The sequence below is a fragment of the Callospermophilus lateralis genome, chromosome 3, assembly GCF_048772815.1.
Source record: "Callospermophilus lateralis isolate mCalLat2 chromosome 3, mCalLat2.hap1, whole genome shotgun sequence".
Classification (NCBI taxonomy): Eukaryota; Metazoa; Chordata; class Mammalia; order Rodentia; family Sciuridae; genus Callospermophilus; species Callospermophilus lateralis.
Window position 1 is genome coordinate 89,265,523 of NC_135307.1, and position 19,196 is coordinate 89,284,718.

Sequence of the window (19,196 nt, forward strand, 5' to 3'; positions counted from 1 at the left end):
GTTTATATATCCTGGATAATAATGCTGTATTTGAGGTGCAGATGGCAGAGATTTTTCTCCTATTCTCTAGTTCTCTCAGAGTGATCATGCAGGAACCTGGGGCAGAATAAAGCATGACTCTAATAAAATATTCTTTGAAAATTGTTTATTATGGTAAATTTTAACACAAAGTACCCACTCATGGCTAATCTTATTTTATTAATATCCACACTCACTTTCCCTCACTTGGAGCTAAACAAATCTATAACATGTTTCAGTAAATACATTAGTATGTACCATACTGAGAGGTATGGTACAGTCTAAAATTCACACCCTATTTTAGGGTTTATTTACTAAGAACTTCCCTTACTGGAGACCAGCTGTCCTCTGGGTCTCCTGTCACACCCAGAGATATAGCTGCCTATAAATTATCTCATGTCTGCATCAGTGGCTACTTATTACCAGATCACAGTGGAGTTCTGTTTCCAGGTGTGGAAGTATAGTAGTAATCCCTGGATATTCCCTCCTAGTGTATCTGGAGCTTCTGCAGTACTCAGAGTTTCACAGGGATTTTAAGCAGACACCTTTTTATTTTTTGCTTTTCTTTTTCTTTTTTTTTTTTTTTTAGGACAGAGCTTCTCCATATAGCTAGAATTTTTTTGTCTTAAAAAAAAATCTGTTTACTTTCCTTAGGATTTCCTTAACCAAAAATGAATATGTTTCTGTTAAACCCACAACTCTAAGAATATGCTAGTCTAATGACTGTTCTTCCTCCTGCACTGTGACATCATGAGCTGCCTGTGACACCATGCCTATTTGTCCCAAGCCACCAGAAGTCTAAAGCCCTCTCTACCCTGTTGAATTCAGAGGCTCTCTCAGAGCGATTTAGACTGCCACCATTTTATCCTGAGCTTGTTTTGTTTGGGTAACCTGAACCCCTTTTTTTTACAGGGGAGTACTGGAAGAGCAGTATGATGAGGATCACCAGCCACTGAGGGATGGAGAGAGATCCCACAGAGCTCAGATTCAGCAACAGCAGTGCTATGTGGAGGCTTTGAGGCAACGAATCCTAGCAGGACAGATTACAGCTGAAAGGGAACTGGCATTCAACCAGGCTTACATCAGCCAGGAAACTAAAGACAGTAAGTACCCACCATTTCAGGTTTCTGCCTTACCTAGTTCTTCCATTGTTATGTTTCCATAGCTCTTTGCAGTCTCTGTTTTCTTGGTGATTTGATGGACTCTTTGGTATTAGGTATTTTCTCCCTGCTTTGAGAGACTAGAGGCTCTTCCATGGGGGCTGAAAACAAGAAGGAAGCTAACTTCTTTATGGCTCCTCAGAATGACAGGCCTCCTACTCATTCTTTTTTATTGACACACTTGTCCAAACTTTTCTGCCTGCCCTAATGTGTGCCCACTACTGTACTGAGGCCTAGAGGTCTTTGTTTCCCTCCCTGTAGGGCTCTGTAGCCCTTGCTCTGCCACATAACTCTAGCCAGAACTTTTACTCTACACAGGTCCAACCTGGTTGGATATGTCTGAGCCCAGGCAGCCATAGGCAGGGAGCCATGCGCTGACTTTCTTTCTGCTGTTTTTGGTTCCCAGACCAGCAGTGGCTGCTCAGAGAAGAATCTTGGCTGTACAGCTTACAGGAACAGCAGCAACAAGAAGACTGTGGCATAGGGAAAGCACTTGAGGCCTCTTTGGCACCTAATGCTTGGCTTCAGACACATTCTGATACTCCACCATCACCACTGGTCCCAAAACAGAAGAGACTGGTGCAGCTGCAGCTCCTGCGGAGACACGCTCTTCGGGCAGCAGAAGGGAACATCTGGCGTAAAAAGGTCTTATTCCAGCTAGACAGAATCATCAGGAAGCAGAGGCTGCTGGAGTCCCAGAAGAGACTGGAGCACCTCAGGGCATTGTGCTGGTTCCAGGATGACAGCAGACACAAGTCCCCATGCTTGGCCCCCAACTCTAATGTCACTGTCCCAGGGCCTCAGCATAGAAGCAAATGGACAAGTTGCAGTTCTTTGAGCCTCCAAAGGCTCTACAGCCAGCACTTGCCCCACCTGCACAGGTACAAGCCAATGGTTGTCATCTGGAAGCCCTTAGCTAGGCAGTGTTCTTTATTCCCCAGTGCCTCATTTTCCTCAGTCATTAAATGGAAAAAAAAAATCTGTTTATTCCTCTCTTCCTCATCACTTTTTCCTCTTCTGGCTTCTCTTCTTTCTCTGTTTCTTTTGAGAGTCAAGCTTCTACCTACTCTCTCCCTCTCAGAGTACCATTATTTACTACTGTTATCTTTTGAATAAGGAGATATTACTCATTTTTCATCTGCTCTTCAGACCCTGACTATCCATGCATACTTCTTGTATGTCCTTCTACCACCTCAGTCTCACCCTGCCTCAGACCAGACTTCTTTATTTCCACATGCTGCCTCCCTCTCCCTTACCCCCTTGATCTGTCACATCAAGAGAGCTCCCTAAGTCAGACAGTGGCACATGTCTGAAATTTCAGCTACTCAGGAGACTAAGGCAACTTAGCATGACTCTGTCTCTAAATAAAGTAAAAGACTAGGGATGTAGTTCAATGGTAGCACACCTCTAGGTTCAATCCCCATTATGTCAAATAAAACAAAACAAAAAAACTATCACCATACATGAGGGAGCTTCCTGACTCCCTCTCCTACCTGGTGAGCTCTTTCTGACTCAGAGGTTCTTTTTTAAAATATTTTTTTAATTGTCAGTTGACCTTTATTTTATTTATATGTGATGCTGAGAATTGAACCCAGTGCCTCACACATGCTAGACAAGCGCTCTACCACTGAGCTACAACCCTAACTTCGGCACCTCATAGATTCTTTTTTTTTTCGGGCAGGGGGAGGGCATACGGGGATTGAATTCAGGGGCATTCGACCACTGAGCTACATACCCAACCCTATTTTGTATTTTATTTATAGACACCATCTCACTGAGTTAACACTCACTTAGCACCTTGCTTTTGCTGAGACTGGCTTTGAACTCACAATCCTCCTGCTCAGCCTCCTGAGCCTCTGGGATTATGTGTGCCACCACACCTGGCTCCCTCATAAGTTCTTTTTTTTTTTTTTTTTTTTTTAGTAGTTGATGGATCTTTTAATTAATCAATTAATTAATTTATATGTGGTGCTGAGAATCAAGTCCTTTAGAACCCATGCTAGGCAAGTGCTCTACCACTGAGCCACAAACCCAGCCCCCCCTCCATGGGTTCTTACTGGGATCTTCCTTGTTTATCTTCTCCTTCACTACCTATATGCCATAAAGGGTAAGGATTAGTTATCTCTCAGACTCCTCTTAGCAGGGCCTGTATCTTATTCCTCTTTATATCCTCAGGACCTTGCCCATAGGAGGCTCACAATTAGTGTCTGTTGTATTAACTCACTTCTCTGATCCTCAGAGTAAGAAGTAGATTTTTCTCTCAACTTTTCACCATTGAAAATTTTCACACATATATAAAGTTGAGAAAATAGTTTGTATATTACTCACATCCAGCAGTTATCAAGATTCCTCACAGTTGATTTATCTCCCCACATTCCTGATTTTTGAAGTATTCTAAAGCAACTCTTAGACATTATGTCACTTCATCGCTACATCCTTTAGTATACACTTCTAAAATAATGGAATATTCTTATAACCACACTGTCATTATCACACCTACCAAAATTAAGATTAATTACCTGATAAAATCTTTAACCTAGGCCACATTTAAATTTCTCAAGTTGCCTCAAAAATATCTATTTACACTTGTTTTTTCAAATCAAGATCCAAATAGGATTTAATACTACATGTGATATATATAAAAGTTTCTTTTATTTACTATTTTTGTTTTTATTTCCTCACATCATTGATTGGTAAAGAATGTGGGTTGGTTCTGTAGAAAGTTCCACTTTATAGATTTATCCATTTGATTCTATTCATTTTAATTGTTCATTTTTCTTCACCTTGCCTAAAGGCATGCTTAGAGTCAGTTTAATTTTTGTTATAAGAGAAACAGAGTAAGAGTATGGTACATCTGGGAGAGCCAGGACTATAGTCCACAGTTTTCTTTTGTACCTGTTGTGTTTTTCTCTGACCCTGATGTCTCTGATTGTAAGACACAGTGACATTGGATCTGATTTTTTAACCCTTTCAGAGCAAACTGAGAGGAACTTCATATTCCTTCTGTCAATAGGATGTAGAGAACCTCTAGCTTTTTCTGAGATGGCTTTCCTTGTCTTCACAGGGTTTTTCTTAATTGGGACCTCTCTACTATGTTACCACCTATGCCTGACCCAACTCATCACATATCAGAGAAAAATCCAACAGAATATAATTTTCCCCAGACTGCTGCTTACCCTCCAAATACAAGGTGTCTCTGCAAAAATGGCCTCCATTCCCCAGGCCAGGCACAGCTGTATACAGCTAGAGGAGCCTTGACCAGGAAGGGAGCCTCAACTCCACACACCTGCCTCACTGTGAGCAGCGAGTCTGTTGACATTCAGGAAACGAAGAGAGTGGATAAATGGCCCTATTGGATGGTATCTCGGGGCTTAACAAGTCTGTGCCAGTCAACTAACAAGCTAAAGCCAAGGGAAGGACCAAAGATCCTCACCCCTACCTCCCAAACCAGAAAGGCTAAGGGACTAGTGGACTCTAGCAGCAGTACACAAGCTGGGTGGCAAAAAGAAGAGAACCTTGGGATCCATGAGGCTGCTAAGGGAACCAGTTGCAGTTTCTCCTATCCCCATGGACTCAGGGAGGCAGCTAGGCTTGGAAAAATAGCCAAGACTTTTCAGGCAGAATCCAAACCACCTCCAAACAGGGCATTACAACAACATCAGAGAGTGCCAGCAGCTAGGATCAGAGACATTGCCAAAAAGTCTTCTCATTTGTCTAATAGCAGTCCTTTGAAGAGACAATGCAGTGTAGACGATCCAGACACCATGACTTCACTTACAGATTCTAGCCCAATAGTAGATTGTGCCAGAGAAAAAGAAAATTATTTATCTGACACAGATAGCAATTACTCAGTAGATTCTCTCTCCTTTGTCTATGCCAAATCTTCATTGTTGAAGCTACTGAAACCAGAGGACCCTCGAGGAAAATGGGATCACCCAGAGCCAGAGAACTCCGAAAGTGACAACAGCCAAATATCTGAGGACTCATTGACTGAGAAAGGGTACCAAAGCCCCAAAGAAAGTCCCCAGTCCAGTCTTCCCACCAACGACTATGTCCACCCAAGGAACAGAGCTGGATCCTCCGTACAGGACTTCACCACATCCTCAGACTGTGGTCTACTTGCTCATAGGAGCTTTTCCTTGGATAGTCTGATTAATGCTGAGAAAGAACTGGGGGAAGATCAACAGGAAGTAACTTTTCTTGATTCATCTGATGAGATGCCCACACAGACTTTCTGGCACCTGCAGAATCCCATTCTGCCTATAGTAGACCAAGAGGTAACATGCAGACATGGGTCCACCTACCACAGAACAGGAGCTATGCTGAATGCCATCCTGCCAATGAACAGTTCATTTTACCTCAATCCTGAGCTCCAGCTCCATTGCAAGCAGCCTGAGTCACAGGTGGAGGTAAGCTACTCTGAACCAACTGACTCTCTCCAAGGCATACAGGTGTCAAGAGGGAGCCCTCTGGTGTCCATGGATTCCTGGTTTTCCTGTGACTCTAAAATCAATCCCAGTTCTTTATGTCCAAGTCCTGATGTCCAGGAACTTCAGCCCTGTGGTGAGGAAAGGCCTGGATACTGGCTAAATATTGGAAAACTAAAGCCATTAGGTACAGAAACAGTCCTCCAATGTAGCTCAAAATTTCCCCAAGGCAGTACTGAGCTGCCTTGCAATGCAAGAGATGTGTACCCAACCTCTACTTCTGATACATCCAAGTTGTCACTTTGGGAAGCTCAAAGTTTTCTTCAGCCAGCAGCTGATGGCAGCTTTCAGGGCATAAGTATTACTGATACAACGCAACAAGGCAGCTCTGAAGTTTCCCATGATTCTAGTGTGCCAACTGTGCTAGCTCCCTCTGCCGCCTCGTTCATTTATGTAGGCAGTACCCATGAAAGGGACTGGGCTGCACTTCAGCAGAAGTACCTTCTTGAACTCTCTCATCCTGTTTTGGAGGCTGTAGGAAAGCCCAGGCTAGCTTTCCCCTGCTCTGAGGAAGTCTCTAGTTCCCTGGCTGAAGCTTCAGGAAAAGGAAAAGATACTCGATTGTCAGTTGGTTCTGGGTTATCCACCAGTTCAGATTTCAACAACTTTCCAATCCATCTATCCAAAATCAAGCATTTAAGAGCAGAAAAAAACCAGGACAGTTTGAGAGCCAAATTAGAAATTGCTTCAGATTTCCTTAGCACTAGTGAGAAAGAAGTGAGTTGTAATGGAGCTTATTCAGCAGACTTAGAATCATTGGCTTCCGGATCAGAGAAAAAGATACAAAATTCTATGAAAAAAACATGTGAAATTAAACAGAATAACTTGAAAGAGTGCTTTAACAGTAGAAAACCTGGACTGATAACTTCCTCTGAAGAGTATTTCCTCCAGAATAATGCTTATCACAATAACATCACTGTATCCACCAAAACAGACCATTGGCCCCAAGGCCAGGCTCCTCTCAGAAACAATAATAGTACAGTTCATCCAGAGCAATTAAGTCAAAACAGCCACCACCACCTACAGAAAGAGAAAGTAGATTGCCAAAAGAGCTCTAAGGAAGTAGTTGAAAGATATACAAATGTTTCCTTTGCCTTTCCATCAGGTCCAGAGCTGTACCTCCACTCAGCTCCCTGGAATCCTTTCCCATCTTCCCTGCAGCCACCTCCCTTGGAAACATTCTACATAACCAAAAGCAGGGATGCCCTGACAGAAACTGCCTTAGAGATTCCAGCTTACAGAGAAGTACATGTGCCTTCACCACCCCCCAGGGAAGCCTGGGGCTTTGGTTACAACCACCAAGACCTTCAGGAAGCTTGTTTGAAGGATGATTTACCAGTGATATTTCAAAATTCCAAGGTCGCCCCATCTCAGCAGGTCACAGCAGAGATGCCAGTTGATCTGAAAACTAGGGAAGCTATTGGAGAGTTAGGGAAATGTGCTGGAAATATTAAAGAAGAAAGTCATAATTCAGTTTATGTTTTTGTTACTCAGAACAGACATTTTCTCCCTTCTACCAGCACAAAAGTATATGAATCTAAAAATCAAATTGGAATTTTAAATAAAAAGCACAATCTTCCAGCTCTGAAGGAGGGCAAAAAGGCCACTGTGCAGTCTCATTGCAGTGTTTCTTCAGGTAGTTCTGTGTCTGGAAAACCTTTCTTTTTTGTTGGTGGATCTGAAACAGGTGGGGAAGACGAGCAGAATCAGAATGCACTCCTGCAGCAGATTCAGGTCTGTGATATAAACAGACAGATTCCTTCTGGAGCCAGGTCTGATTTCATCTGTAAAACAACCAGTGTAGACCTTGAAAAGGATGTGGCAGGGGAAACTACTGTTTCTTCAAAGTTTAGATCAGTGCATCATAGAGTAAGCAGCCATATCCTCATGGCCCAGGATGAGAGCCTAACCCATAAGTGGGAAGGGAGGAATGAAATTGGGCTTCTTGGAAAAGCTCTTCACCCCAAAATCATCCCAGAAGAGTTTAAGCTTCCAGGGATAGAGTCTACCTATGAAAGATTTCAATCAGTTACATATGCTCAAGAAAGAAAGCCCAGTGAATACAAGGGCCCAGGAGAATCACAAGAAATATCAAACTACAAAGAAGAACCTTTGGGAAAGAAAAAAAATGAAAGAATTAGTAATGCTGATGAAATGGCTAGGCTAATTAGAAGTGTGATGCAGCTAGAAAATGACATCTTAGAAATTGAATCCAAGCAGCTTCATGCTTCCTCCACACCAGGTATCAGTAAGGAGTTTGTGTTCCAGGACCAAAGAGACCAGGAGAGTGATGACCATGTTCTGAGGCCAGACAGCTCTGGAAACAATTTGTCCTTCAAAGATCAGCCATCTTCTCCAAGACAAGCAGATGGAATTATTTTTAATGATAGTGAAACTAGGGAAATGGAGGCAAATAGTCCTACTGTGGATGATCCTCAGGCACAGAGTATCATCCTGAGTCCCTTCAGTTCAAGGGAATGTGTAAAAGAGAGTCAATCTGTAAGAGAGTACACCTACCTAGCTGGATTAGACAGATCTGCTAGGAATACATGTGATTCTTTAGGAAAAGACTCAATTCACAGAGAGTCCACGAATACTTCTCTTCACCCAAGGAGAATGAAAACATTGACTAGAGCGCTGTCCTTGCAGCCCAGGCCAGAAAGGTTTGAAAAGGGTGATGAGCTGATAGATGCATCAGCAAACCTCAAAGAACAACCTTGGAACTTAGGAAATCTTAAAGAACTAGAGACTATGAAAGGGTTTTTGGAAAGCCAAATTGCCAGACACCAAAGTAGTTCCAAGCCAGACAGACCAAAAGCTCAAGGTAAAATTGAAGAAATGGCCATGCAAAAGGAAGGGAGCCTACAAGATGAAAATAATATGGTATTATTATCATCTCAGAAACATCCTAGTTCAAGCCAGCACCCTATGGGCACATTTTTCAACCAGGAGACTATCTTCCCATTACTGAGCCAAACAGATTTCTCTACAGCTCCTTCTCACCAAGATCTGAGCAATACCTTGCCCTTGCATTCTCCAAGACTGCCAAGAAGTTATATTCATTCCTTTGTTACTGAAGAAGGCATCTCTTCATTTGAGTATGTGCTGAATCCTACAGTATTGAAAATTCATAACAGTCCCTTGATAACTGAAATTGATTATCAGAACCAGAGTGGAGAGACCAGAAGCCACAGCCCTCAGGGAAATGATAGAGGGGGCTCTGCCATGGAACACTCTGCTTGGTGTGGATCTGTGATACATAGAGCCATGGGATCTCATGGTCAGTCTAGTGCACCAGAGAACACTCCCCCAGGGACAGAGGACAGGATAACAGCAAGCACCAGCCCCCAACACCAACAAGGGGAACTCAGAATCACTTTGATGGGATTGAGTACTCAGGAAGGTTTTGGTTCTGAAGTTGAGGCAGCTATCCAAAAAGAAATACGAGCCAGTTCCTTGAACAGTATCTCTAGGCAGTTTGAAAAGAGGGTCAGCTTCTCCTTAGAAGAGAACAGTGACCAAGGCAAAGGGGCAAGGCAAAAGGCAGAGAAGGAGTCTGAGGACCCAAGCTTCCCTACCAGTGGGGCTTGTTTAGCACCTGTTTCCCTGCCTAGGGTGGCTGATCCAGAGCCCAGGCAGTCAGAGCATTCTGTCCCTATATCCATGTGCCTGGCTATCTTGGAGGAGGTCAGACAGGCAAAGGCCCAGAGAAAGCAACTTAATGACTTTGTGGCTGGGAGGACAGTCCTTCCTCGCTATGAAACTTCACTAGAACCTGAATGTTCTTCAGGGGCCACTGACAGGCAGTGTATGCAAATGGACCAGTTAGTGTCAGATGGGATCAGGAATGAGGGTGAAGCACAGGCATTGCATGTAGCATCTCTGTCTGCTACACCAAGACATCTGTTGACTGATGAAGGGAAATCCCAAGCCATACCCCTCTGTGAAAACAGCTTTCCATCTCTGCCCAACACTGAAACTAACAGAGGGCCACAGCATCCTTCACAGGCTTCCTCTCATGTTGCCCCTGCTTTAGACAAAGGGCATTGTACTAGAGAACTGAGACATGTCCTTGGAGCAAGTGAACAGTTTATATGTCACTCTGGTTCTCCTGAAATCACAGAGAAAAAGAAAGAAGCACCCAGAACACCTTCTTATGCTGATCCTTTGGCCTTCAGTAGGCTTTTTTCACCAGCTGTAGAGACAGACAGAAGAGTGGGATCAGAAAAAGCAGTGTCTGCCTTTTCTTCTCAGGCCCCTTGTGATGCTCCTGGGTTGATTCTGCATGAACAAAGTCAGTCAGCTGCAGGGGAGACTGCAGAGGACATGTCTTCTGGCATTCAGAACAGCAGCCCAGAGCAGGAACTTAAAACTCAAGGCACCACATATGAAGGAGGCTTGGATAACTTCTCTGTGAGTGCACAGGAAAAAAAAGCAGCTCATTTTGAAAGTCAGTCTGTGATCTGTAATGTTCAGAGTTCTTTAAGCTGCTTAGGGCCTAAGCAAGACTATGTCCAATGCCCCAAGGTTTCCAATGGCTCAGAAGAAGGGAAAGCAAGTCCAAAACTACATGCTGTTCTGCCTGGAGGCCTGAGAAGCATTGAACTGGAAGCTCCCACACAGCAGCCTGAGAAGTGGAAGGGGGGGAATGTTGGGTCTGGGCTGGCCGAAACCTGTAGGTTTGGCAGCATAAATCCCAGGCCTACTCCATTGCAAGATCAAAGACCTTGCAGATGCCCAGAGGAAACCAGAGATCCCCTTGTCTTCTCAGGGAACACTGAAAACAGCAGTACTCTCAGTTCATCTAGAGAGGAAGAAGACAGCAGAACTGTTTCTTGCCAACAACTCTGCAATTCTCAACCCATTGCTACTGATGCCTCTCCCTCCCATTGTTCCATTTCATTGGTTTATAGAGATGGTGACCTGGAGAAAGGAATTCCCAAGGCTGCCCTACATCCTATCCACCCACCCTTCATAGTAGCTTCTAGGGTCTGTGAAATGCAACAGATAGGAGAGAGTTCTTCCAAAGAATCCCATGTGCTCTTGGCACATGGCCTTGAGCCCAAAGGCTTTCATATGGAACTTGGGCCAATAGACAGCCCCAGTTTTGAGCCCTCTACTAGAACATCTGTTCTATCTTTAGCTCAAAGTTCCAGCTCCCTTTCTACCCCTGATATAAGGACAAGTTCCCTCATCCACTCAGCTGCTGAAGGAAGTTCAAGGTCCATAGGGAATCAAGAAGAAAAGCTTGCTGAGAAAGCTAGCCCAGAAGTTGAGGTTGTCTCTTTCCCAGCAGCCATGTACTCTGAGCCACTGAGGAATCTGAAAGATAGCTCTGTATGTGGCCACAATGTGCAGGCGTCTCAAATGAAGCCAGAACCACTTGCAACAACTCACAGACCACACACCCTAAATTTAAATGAGAGCTCAGTTGAAAGTGAGCTGGTGGTTGTAGAGCCACAACTCAAATGTTTAAGAAAAACCATCAGATGCCTTTCAGAAAAGCTACAGTCTTCCGCCGAGTCCAGGGATCACAACTGCTTGAATCCTCCTGCCAAACTTGTAACAAGGTTAAAACCTATCTGCTATCCTCAGATTGACAGTCTTTGGGAGGAGGAAGAGCAGCAGAAAGATCAGGCTTTAGGAGGTAGTGAAGACCCTATCCAGGTCAGGAATTCCCCACCCTCTAATGAAGGTGATTTGGACAGCTGTCACACTAGCAATGCTAGGAGAGAGGAGATGTCTGTCCCCAAGACTCCTGCATCCCAGACTTCCTTATCAGCCTTTGAAGACCTAGCTTTTGCTCCTCTGGAGCAAAGTAAAGTTCCACAGTCTGCTGCCCAGAGGCCTAGCCAGCACTGCTTTGATAAGGAGCAGCTAGCTCCCCACCGTAAGTGCTCACTTCCTGTAATTGCAGTTTTCTCTGGCCCCAAACACTCTAAGTCCTATCCCAGACCCCAGTTCTCTGTGGTCAGCTCATCTCGATCTCTTCAGGAGCTGAACTTGAGTGTGGAGCCTCCATCACCTACAGATGAAGACACATCAGGGCCTAATATATTGTGGGACCCACATCTCAAGACCTATTCCTTGGAAAATCAGGTGTCAAGAATGTCTACAAAGGCTGAGGTTTGTAGTCAGAAAGTTTCATCTAACTTGGACAATGGCCATGCTGATCACAGACCCCTGAAACCTGCCACCCCTCCCTACCCAACGTCTTCCACACGCTCATGCATGCCAACCCCTGATTTAATGACCAGCTGGATGTCTAGTTCTTTGGAACAGGCCCAACAAGGAAAGCCAGAGAAACTGGGTATCCAGATTAGGCCAGAGAATTGGTACTCTCAGATGGACAAAGAAATGTTGCACTTTGGTTCCAGTGATATCAATCCCTACCTTCTACCCTGGTGTCCAGAGGAACCTGTACACATTGGTTGGAAACAATATGTGTTTGGTAGTGCAGTCGATGTCTCCTGCACCCAGAAACCCCATGGCCTGATACCATCAAATGTGGCCAGGTGCTCCAGCATGGACAGTGACTTAGAAGAACAGAGCTCCCCCTTCCACTCTCACCTCAGTACTTTTGCCAAAACCCAGGACTTGTCAAGCATACACAGCAGCACTGATAATATCCAAGGTTCAAATGAGGCCTGGGAAGTATGCAGTTCCTTGTTTCCCTTGAGGGACTCCCACATTCTTACCGGCCGTGAAGGACTAGCCCCCATTTTGGGTTCTGACAAGAAAACCCAGTTTAAGGGCACCATTGATGAAGCAGGCTATCTGAGGAGTGAGCACACCCTTCCTTCAGCTGAAGGAAGTTCTGCAGGTCTACTTGATGAGATTGTGTTGCTGTATCCACCGGAGGCAGACTGTCCTGTGGGACTGACCAGAACGAATACCTTTGAGCAAGGCACACAGACTCTGGGCTGCAGGCTCCCCTGGAGCTGTGCCAATCTCTCCTCTGCTCAGCCTGATGCCAGTACAGGGTCAGCCTCTGACCTGACCTCCTGGACCAGCATGCACAACCTATCTCTCCACCTCTCACAACTCCTGCACAATACCTCAGAGTTACTTGGGAGTCTCTCTCAGCCAAGTGTGGCCAAAAAAGAACAGAGCACCAGAAGAAACACACCAGATGAGGCCCCACAAGCCCTGATGATGGATGGTACTACTCAGACCACTGTGGATGAGGAAATCCAGACTGACCTGGCCTTATCCCCTCTGGACCGCCAAACTTCTGAAGCCAAATCTCAGGAAGTCAGTGGGATCCTTGAAGTTCTGGGCTCAGATATTTCAGCCATGTCTCAACAGAAGGGAGATATCCCAGGGACACTTCAGAGTACAGAGGCAGAGGAAACATCATGGAAAATGGCAGCACCCCCAGATCTTCATGAGGAAAGCACCCACCATAGGCTGCAGAGCCCTCTAATACCGTTATCCCACAAAAGGGAGGTACTGTCCAACCTCCCTTCTATAAGCCCACCAGCATCTCCCAATGCTTCCCTGCCTCCCAGTTCCCAGCCAGAGGAATCTTCTTGCATGGTTGTCAATAGCCCCAACTGCAGCATCTGTCTTACCCCTGGCCTCTTCCCCAGTACTTCAAGGGGGTCCAACCAGGAACCTGAGGTCCAGGAGAAGCTGAGCCCTGGGAGTGCCTTGATGGTGGACAGGGCCTCTTCTCCAATCCTCACATTTAGTGCTAGCACACAAGAGTCAGGTCTGCTCTCAGGTGCTCTGATTCTTTCTGCTCCCTCTGATTATGCTCTTGAAAGCCACCAGAAGCTGGACTGCAGCCCAGACCTTGTCTTTGGTGCTCCAAGACCTCCAATGGATAATTATTCTCAAACTGCTGATAAGTTAGGTGGCTCCCAGAGAGTTGAGACTCTGGGTAGAGAAGGCACAAGTTCCTTAAGAAGGAGTAATGAGAGCTTGTTCCTTGAGTCAAACTCCCCTTGCACCACACAGCAGAGTCCCAGACTCCAAGTTAGCCTCTTAGGGAAGCCCCCTCAGCAGCTGCAGCCCAGGGCCACCACTGAGGTCCAAAGTAGACTGCCACCTCTACCACCATGGGACAAGAGCCAGAGGCTGGCCAGTAGCTTTGTGCCTGAAGAGGTGGCTTCCCCAGAGCATAGCTTGCTGAGCACTAGGGGGCCAAGTCCGTGGCAGAGCAATCCAGAAAATGAAGGAGAGAATTCAATACTTCCGGTGGAGCCACAGCCTACTCTGAACCTCGCCTCTTCAAGGAGAAGCCTCCAGCACTTCAGCCCTCATCCTGTCTCTGAGTTGACTGATACTGCAAGCCTTCAAGGTTCTAATGTGGACCAACCTCAGGCTTGCCAACCTGAGGGGATGCCATACCCCAGTTCCCAGGCATGCATTGCCCGCCAGTGTTGCAGCCTGAGGGACCTCCTGGTACGTAACAAACGTAGTAACTGGGATGGGGTTCAGAATGACTCTTTTGGGGAATTGAGTATAAGCAAGGAACTGGAGGCCATCACTGATCTCAGCCCTGGGGAGCAGATTCAGAAGCCCCCACAACCTCCTGATGACCAGAGCCAGGATCCTGAGTGGTCCCAGAGGGAACAGATTCCCCTACAAGTTGGAGCCCAGAAGCCATCACTCAGCCTGGAACTCACAGAAGCAAAACTGCACCATGGCTTTGGGGAGGCAGATGCACTGCTTCAGGTGCTGCAGAGCGGAACGGGGGAGACACTCGTTCCTGAAGAACGTATGATGTCCACCTGGGAGGAGCTCTATGCTAGGTAAGGGTCCCAGCCTGAAGAGCAAGGGTGGGTTGAGGTAAAAGAACCTGAGAAAGCTAATGACTGAACTTTTCCCTCTGTCCTTGCTCATTTGGGAATATTCCAGAGAGGGTCAGAGAGAGCTTGGGGGAAGGACACTCAGGGACAGTTTCAATGACCCAATTCCATTTTGTTGCAGGCAAAAAAAAGCCATCGAGACCCTCAGGAGAGAGCGGACTGAGCGACTTCAGAACTTCCGCAGGACAAGAAGCCCCCCAAAACAACTGAGCCTCCTACCCAGCAGGGATCTCCTGACCCAGAACTTTGACTTGCCCAGCAGGCGCCGAGAATACCTGCAACAACTGAGGAAGGATGTTGTAGAGATCACCAGGTGAAGATGGTCCCAGAACCCTGCAGGGAGCAGGCTCTGTGTGGTAGAGGGGATCATGGGGAGCGGGGGCTGGAGTTTTAACATCCGGGAGGGCCCTGCATGCCTGTGGTCAAATGGAAATGAATGTGGGAGACCAGGGCAAATGGAAAAAATAGTGTGTAAGAGAGAACGAGATGAGAAGGGGTTGGACAGAGAAGTTATGGGAAAGTATAAACAATGGCTCTGATACAAAGCAAGCCTACAGACATGGACCTCAGAATGCCTTGTTCCTCTCTGTCTAGCAATCTACCTAAGGTTGTAAAAATCAAACTTCATGACCCTGTGGGCAAAGGGAGGAGGGGATCTTCAAGAACATGACATTGAGCTAGACTTGGGTGGGCTGGCCAGGACTGTCATGTAAGAAGATACCTTTCCATCCTGTGATCTTCTACAGGAGCCCTGAGTCAGCATCAAGGTCTGCTCCCTCACCCTCTGACATTGATCTGATGCTGCACAACTATCAGCGGGCCCGTGAGGAGGCCAAGACGGAAATTGCCAAGGCACGGGACAGATTGAGGGAGCAAACTGAACAAGAGAAGTTGAGAATCCGTGAGCAGATCATCTCCCATCTGCTGAGGGTGAGGAATGGGGTGACTTCAGGATTGACTGGGGCAGACCTGGAAACTGGGGTAGCCTTCACTGTGGTGGTCTGAGTCTGAGGATATAATACTTAGAGGAGAGCTGGCACCAAGGGCACCAAAGCTGGGCTCTCTCTTTTTTTCAATTGTTTTTTTTTAGTTATATGTGACACAAGCATCCATTTTGACATAATTATACAAGCATGGAATATATCTTGTTCTAATTCAGGCCCCAGTACTTCTGCTTCCCCTTTCCTCCCCCACTTCCTGTTCCCTTCCCTCTACACTACTGATCTTTCTGCTGTTTACCCAATTTTTTTTAAATTTAATTCTTGTGGGTGTATGTGATGGTGAGATTCATATATGTGCATAGGAAAGTTATGTCAGATTCATTCCACTGTCTTTTCTTTTCCCATCTCTCCTCCTTTCTCTTCATTCCCCTTTGTCTACTCCACTGAACTTCAATTCTTTTTTTTTTAATCGACCCCTATTGTGGGTTAGCTTCCACTATCAGAAAAACATGACCTTTGGTTTTTGGGAATAGCTAATTTTACTTAGCATGATAGTCTTCAGATCCATCTATTTACCAGCAAATGTGATAAAGTCATTCTTCTTAATGGCTGAGTAATATTCCATTGTGTATATATACCACATTTTGTTTATTCATTCACTTGGCACTTTGGTTGACTCCATAGCTAAGCTATTGTGAATTGATGTGGTTGTCTCACTGTAGTTTGTTAATATATATCAAGGAGTGGGATAACTGGGTCAAATGGTGGTTTCATTCCTAGTTTTTTGAGGAATCTCCATGCTATTTTCCAGAATGGTTGCACCAATTTGCAGTCCCACCCACAATTTATGAGAGTACCTTTTCCCCCACATTCTTACCAACATTTATTATTACTATTTTCTTGATAATTTGGGCTCACTTTCTTGACATCCTCATCAGACTGGGCTCCTATCTCCAGGTGGTATATAGTCAGGGTGGGGAAATATGGAAGTGAGAGGCCATGGTGGGAGGCACTGGGGGGTAAGTAATGGGAGCTGTGGAAGAGATGGTTTGGGAAAAGAAATGTGGGTAGTGAGGGTGCATCAGGAGCTAGGTGATGATGATCTGTTCTTCTCAGGAAGAGGAAAGACTACACACCTTGGCCAACTCCAGCTCTCTATGCACCAGCTCCAATGGAAGCCTCTCCTCTGTCGTCACTTCTGGTTACAATAGCAGCCTGGCCCTGTCAGGCCAGCTCCGGTCCCCAGAGAGTGTGGTGAGTGGGCAGATGTGGGGAACAATCTCTAGGGGTCAGGACTGTTGAGAAAAGAGTTTTTTAGCAGGACCTCATGCCTCCTCGAGGCCACTGCTGACATAAGTTCTTCCCATGTGCTATGACCTTTGATCTTCCCTTTAGTTCTGCTTCCCTCTCCTTCTGTGTATTCATTCATAAATGAATGTTTATTATGTATTCACTGTTTTAGAACGGACACAGCAGTGAATAAAACTGTTGTTGTTGGGTTTTTTTGGTGCTGGGGATAGAACTCTGGGGCATTCAACTACTGAGCCACACCCCTTTCCCTTTTTTGTATTTTATTTAGAGACAGGGTCTTGCTGGGGGCCTTGCTAAGATGTTGAGGCTGGCTTTGAACTCTCAATCCTCCTGTCTTAGCCTCCTGAGCCACTGGAATTACAGGTGTACACCACACCACCTGACCAAAACTGTTTTCCTTAAACAGACTGTTAGAGGATAAACAGCTTATTTGCTGGCTAATGTTGCAAGAGGTTATTTTGAAAAGTGATGCTAAACCAGTACAAAATAGAGGATCTGACCTATTCTGCAAGGTCAATAAAATTATCTGAAGAAAGTGCATTTAGGCTGAGTCCAGAAGGCTAAGAAGTAGTTAATATAAACAAAGTGGTGCTGGTGTTGGAGAGTTGTTCGTCCAGTAAGTGAGGCCTTGAGGAAGGGAGAGTCTGAGGAGCTAAATGGAGGCCATTGTGGCTGAAATATGTAGTGAGATGGGAAAATGACATGAGAAAGGACTAGAAAAGGCCAAATCATATAGACTATATTGAGAATTCTGGCCCATCTCTAATCCATTTGATGTTGATACTCCCCCAAAGTGACAAAAAGCTGTTGAACTTAGTGAGGCCCTAACCAACTTAGTGAGATGCTGTCTTGAAATAAAAAATAAAAAGTGCTAGGAGTGTGGCTTAGTGGATTTAAAAAAAAAAAAAAAAAAACTCTTGAAAACCTTTGTTTAAGTAGGAGAATAGAATGATGGGATCGCAAGAGGAGGAGGCAAGAGCTGCTGTGGGGAGACCCGAAAGAGGCTTGTGGCAAAGTTGGGCTAGAGGTGGTGGTTGCCTGCGTTTAGGGTACTGCCAGTGAAGAAACAGGTGGTGGGTGTAATGGGGAGCGCATCTGTAGAGCTTGAGTGTCAGAGGAAGTAAGAGACAGGAGTCAAAAATGCCTTACAACTTGAGTTGAGCAACTGAAGGAATGGTGGTATCAATGATGACAAGGAACACTGGAGGAAGACCAAGTTTTGTGGGGAAGATCATGAATTTGATTTCTCCCTTATTGAGTAGAAGATGTGAGAAATCCAGGTGCAGGAATTAGAATCAAGTGGGCAGTTGGAAATATAGATCTAGATCTAGAGCTCAAGAGTAAAATCTGCCTGAGGATAAACGTTTGAAATTCACTTTATAAATAAAACTTCACATGGTAAAGATATTAATATTCAAACAACAGCAAAGGACAAGGTTTTAAGTGCCTCTTTCAGTCTCTATTTGCCTTCCCAAAAGCAGTCATCTTATCCCAGTTCAGTTTTTATTTCCAAAGATATATGCAGCTATGTGAACATGACTATCTTTTGGTAAAGCACATAATGGAGGCATGCTGTACCCACTTTGTTTCTTTGCTTTTTCCCTTAAAAATATATTTTATATATCACTGCATATCAGTAAATTTGTTGCTGACTTTTCTTTTTCTTTTTTTGGTGGTACTGGGGATTGACCACAGGGGCATTCTACCACTGAGCCATATCTTTAGTCCTTTTCATTTTTTACTTACTTATTTATTTATTTAGAGTTTTGCTAGGTTTCAAAACTTGGGATCCTCCTGCCTTGGCATCCTGAGTTGCTGGGATTATAGGTGTGTACCACTGTACCTAGCCTGAGTCATTCATTTTTTGAAATTTATTTATTTATTTTAATTAGGTATATATGACAGCAGAATGCATTTTGATTCACTGTACATAATTGCAGCACAACTTTTTTTTATTGGTTGTTCAAAACATTACAAAGCTCTTGACATATCATATTTCATACATTAGATTCAAGTGGGTTATGAACTCCCATTTTTACCCCAAATACAGATTGCAGAATCACATCGGTTACACATCCACATTTTTACATAATGCCCTATTAGTAACTGTTTTATTCTGCTACCTTTCCTATCCTCTACTATCCCCCCTCCCCTCCCCTCCCATCTTCTCCCTCTACCCCATCTACTGTAATTCATTTCTATCCTTGTTTATTTTCCCATTCCCCTCACAACCTCTTCTATGTAATTTTGTATAACAATGAGGGTCTCCCTCCATTTCCATGCAATTTCCTTTTTCTATCCCTTTCCCTCCCACCTCATGTCTCTGGTTAATGTTAATCTTTTCTTCCTGCTCTTCCTCCCTGCTCTGTTCTTAGTTGCTCTCATTATATCAAAGAAGACATTTGGTATTTGTTTTTTAGGGATTGGCTAGCTTCACTAAGCATAATCTGCTCTAGTGCCATC

The 19,196-nt window shown here is 44.9% G+C and overlaps 1 protein-coding gene across 8 annotated transcripts in view; it reads left to right on the forward strand.

Moving 5' to 3' along the window:
- Positions 1-19,196, forward strand: part of Stard9 (StAR related lipid transfer domain containing 9) — a 162,614-nt gene that overhangs the window by 117,368 nt on the left and 26,050 nt on the right. For all 8 annotated transcript variants that reach the window (XM_076850637.2, XM_076850638.2, XM_076850640.2 and 5 more), the window contains 6 exons: positions 931-1,121; positions 1,585-2,059; positions 4,243-14,424; positions 14,603-14,794; positions 15,228-15,411; positions 16,539-16,676. In XM_076850637.2, coding sequence (XP_076706752.2) covers positions 931-1,121; positions 1,585-2,059; positions 4,243-14,424; positions 14,603-14,794; positions 15,228-15,411; positions 16,539-16,676 — 11,362 coding nt within the window. The remainder of the gene's footprint in view (positions 1-930; positions 1,122-1,584; positions 2,060-4,242; positions 14,425-14,602; positions 14,795-15,227; positions 15,412-16,538; positions 16,677-19,196) is intronic.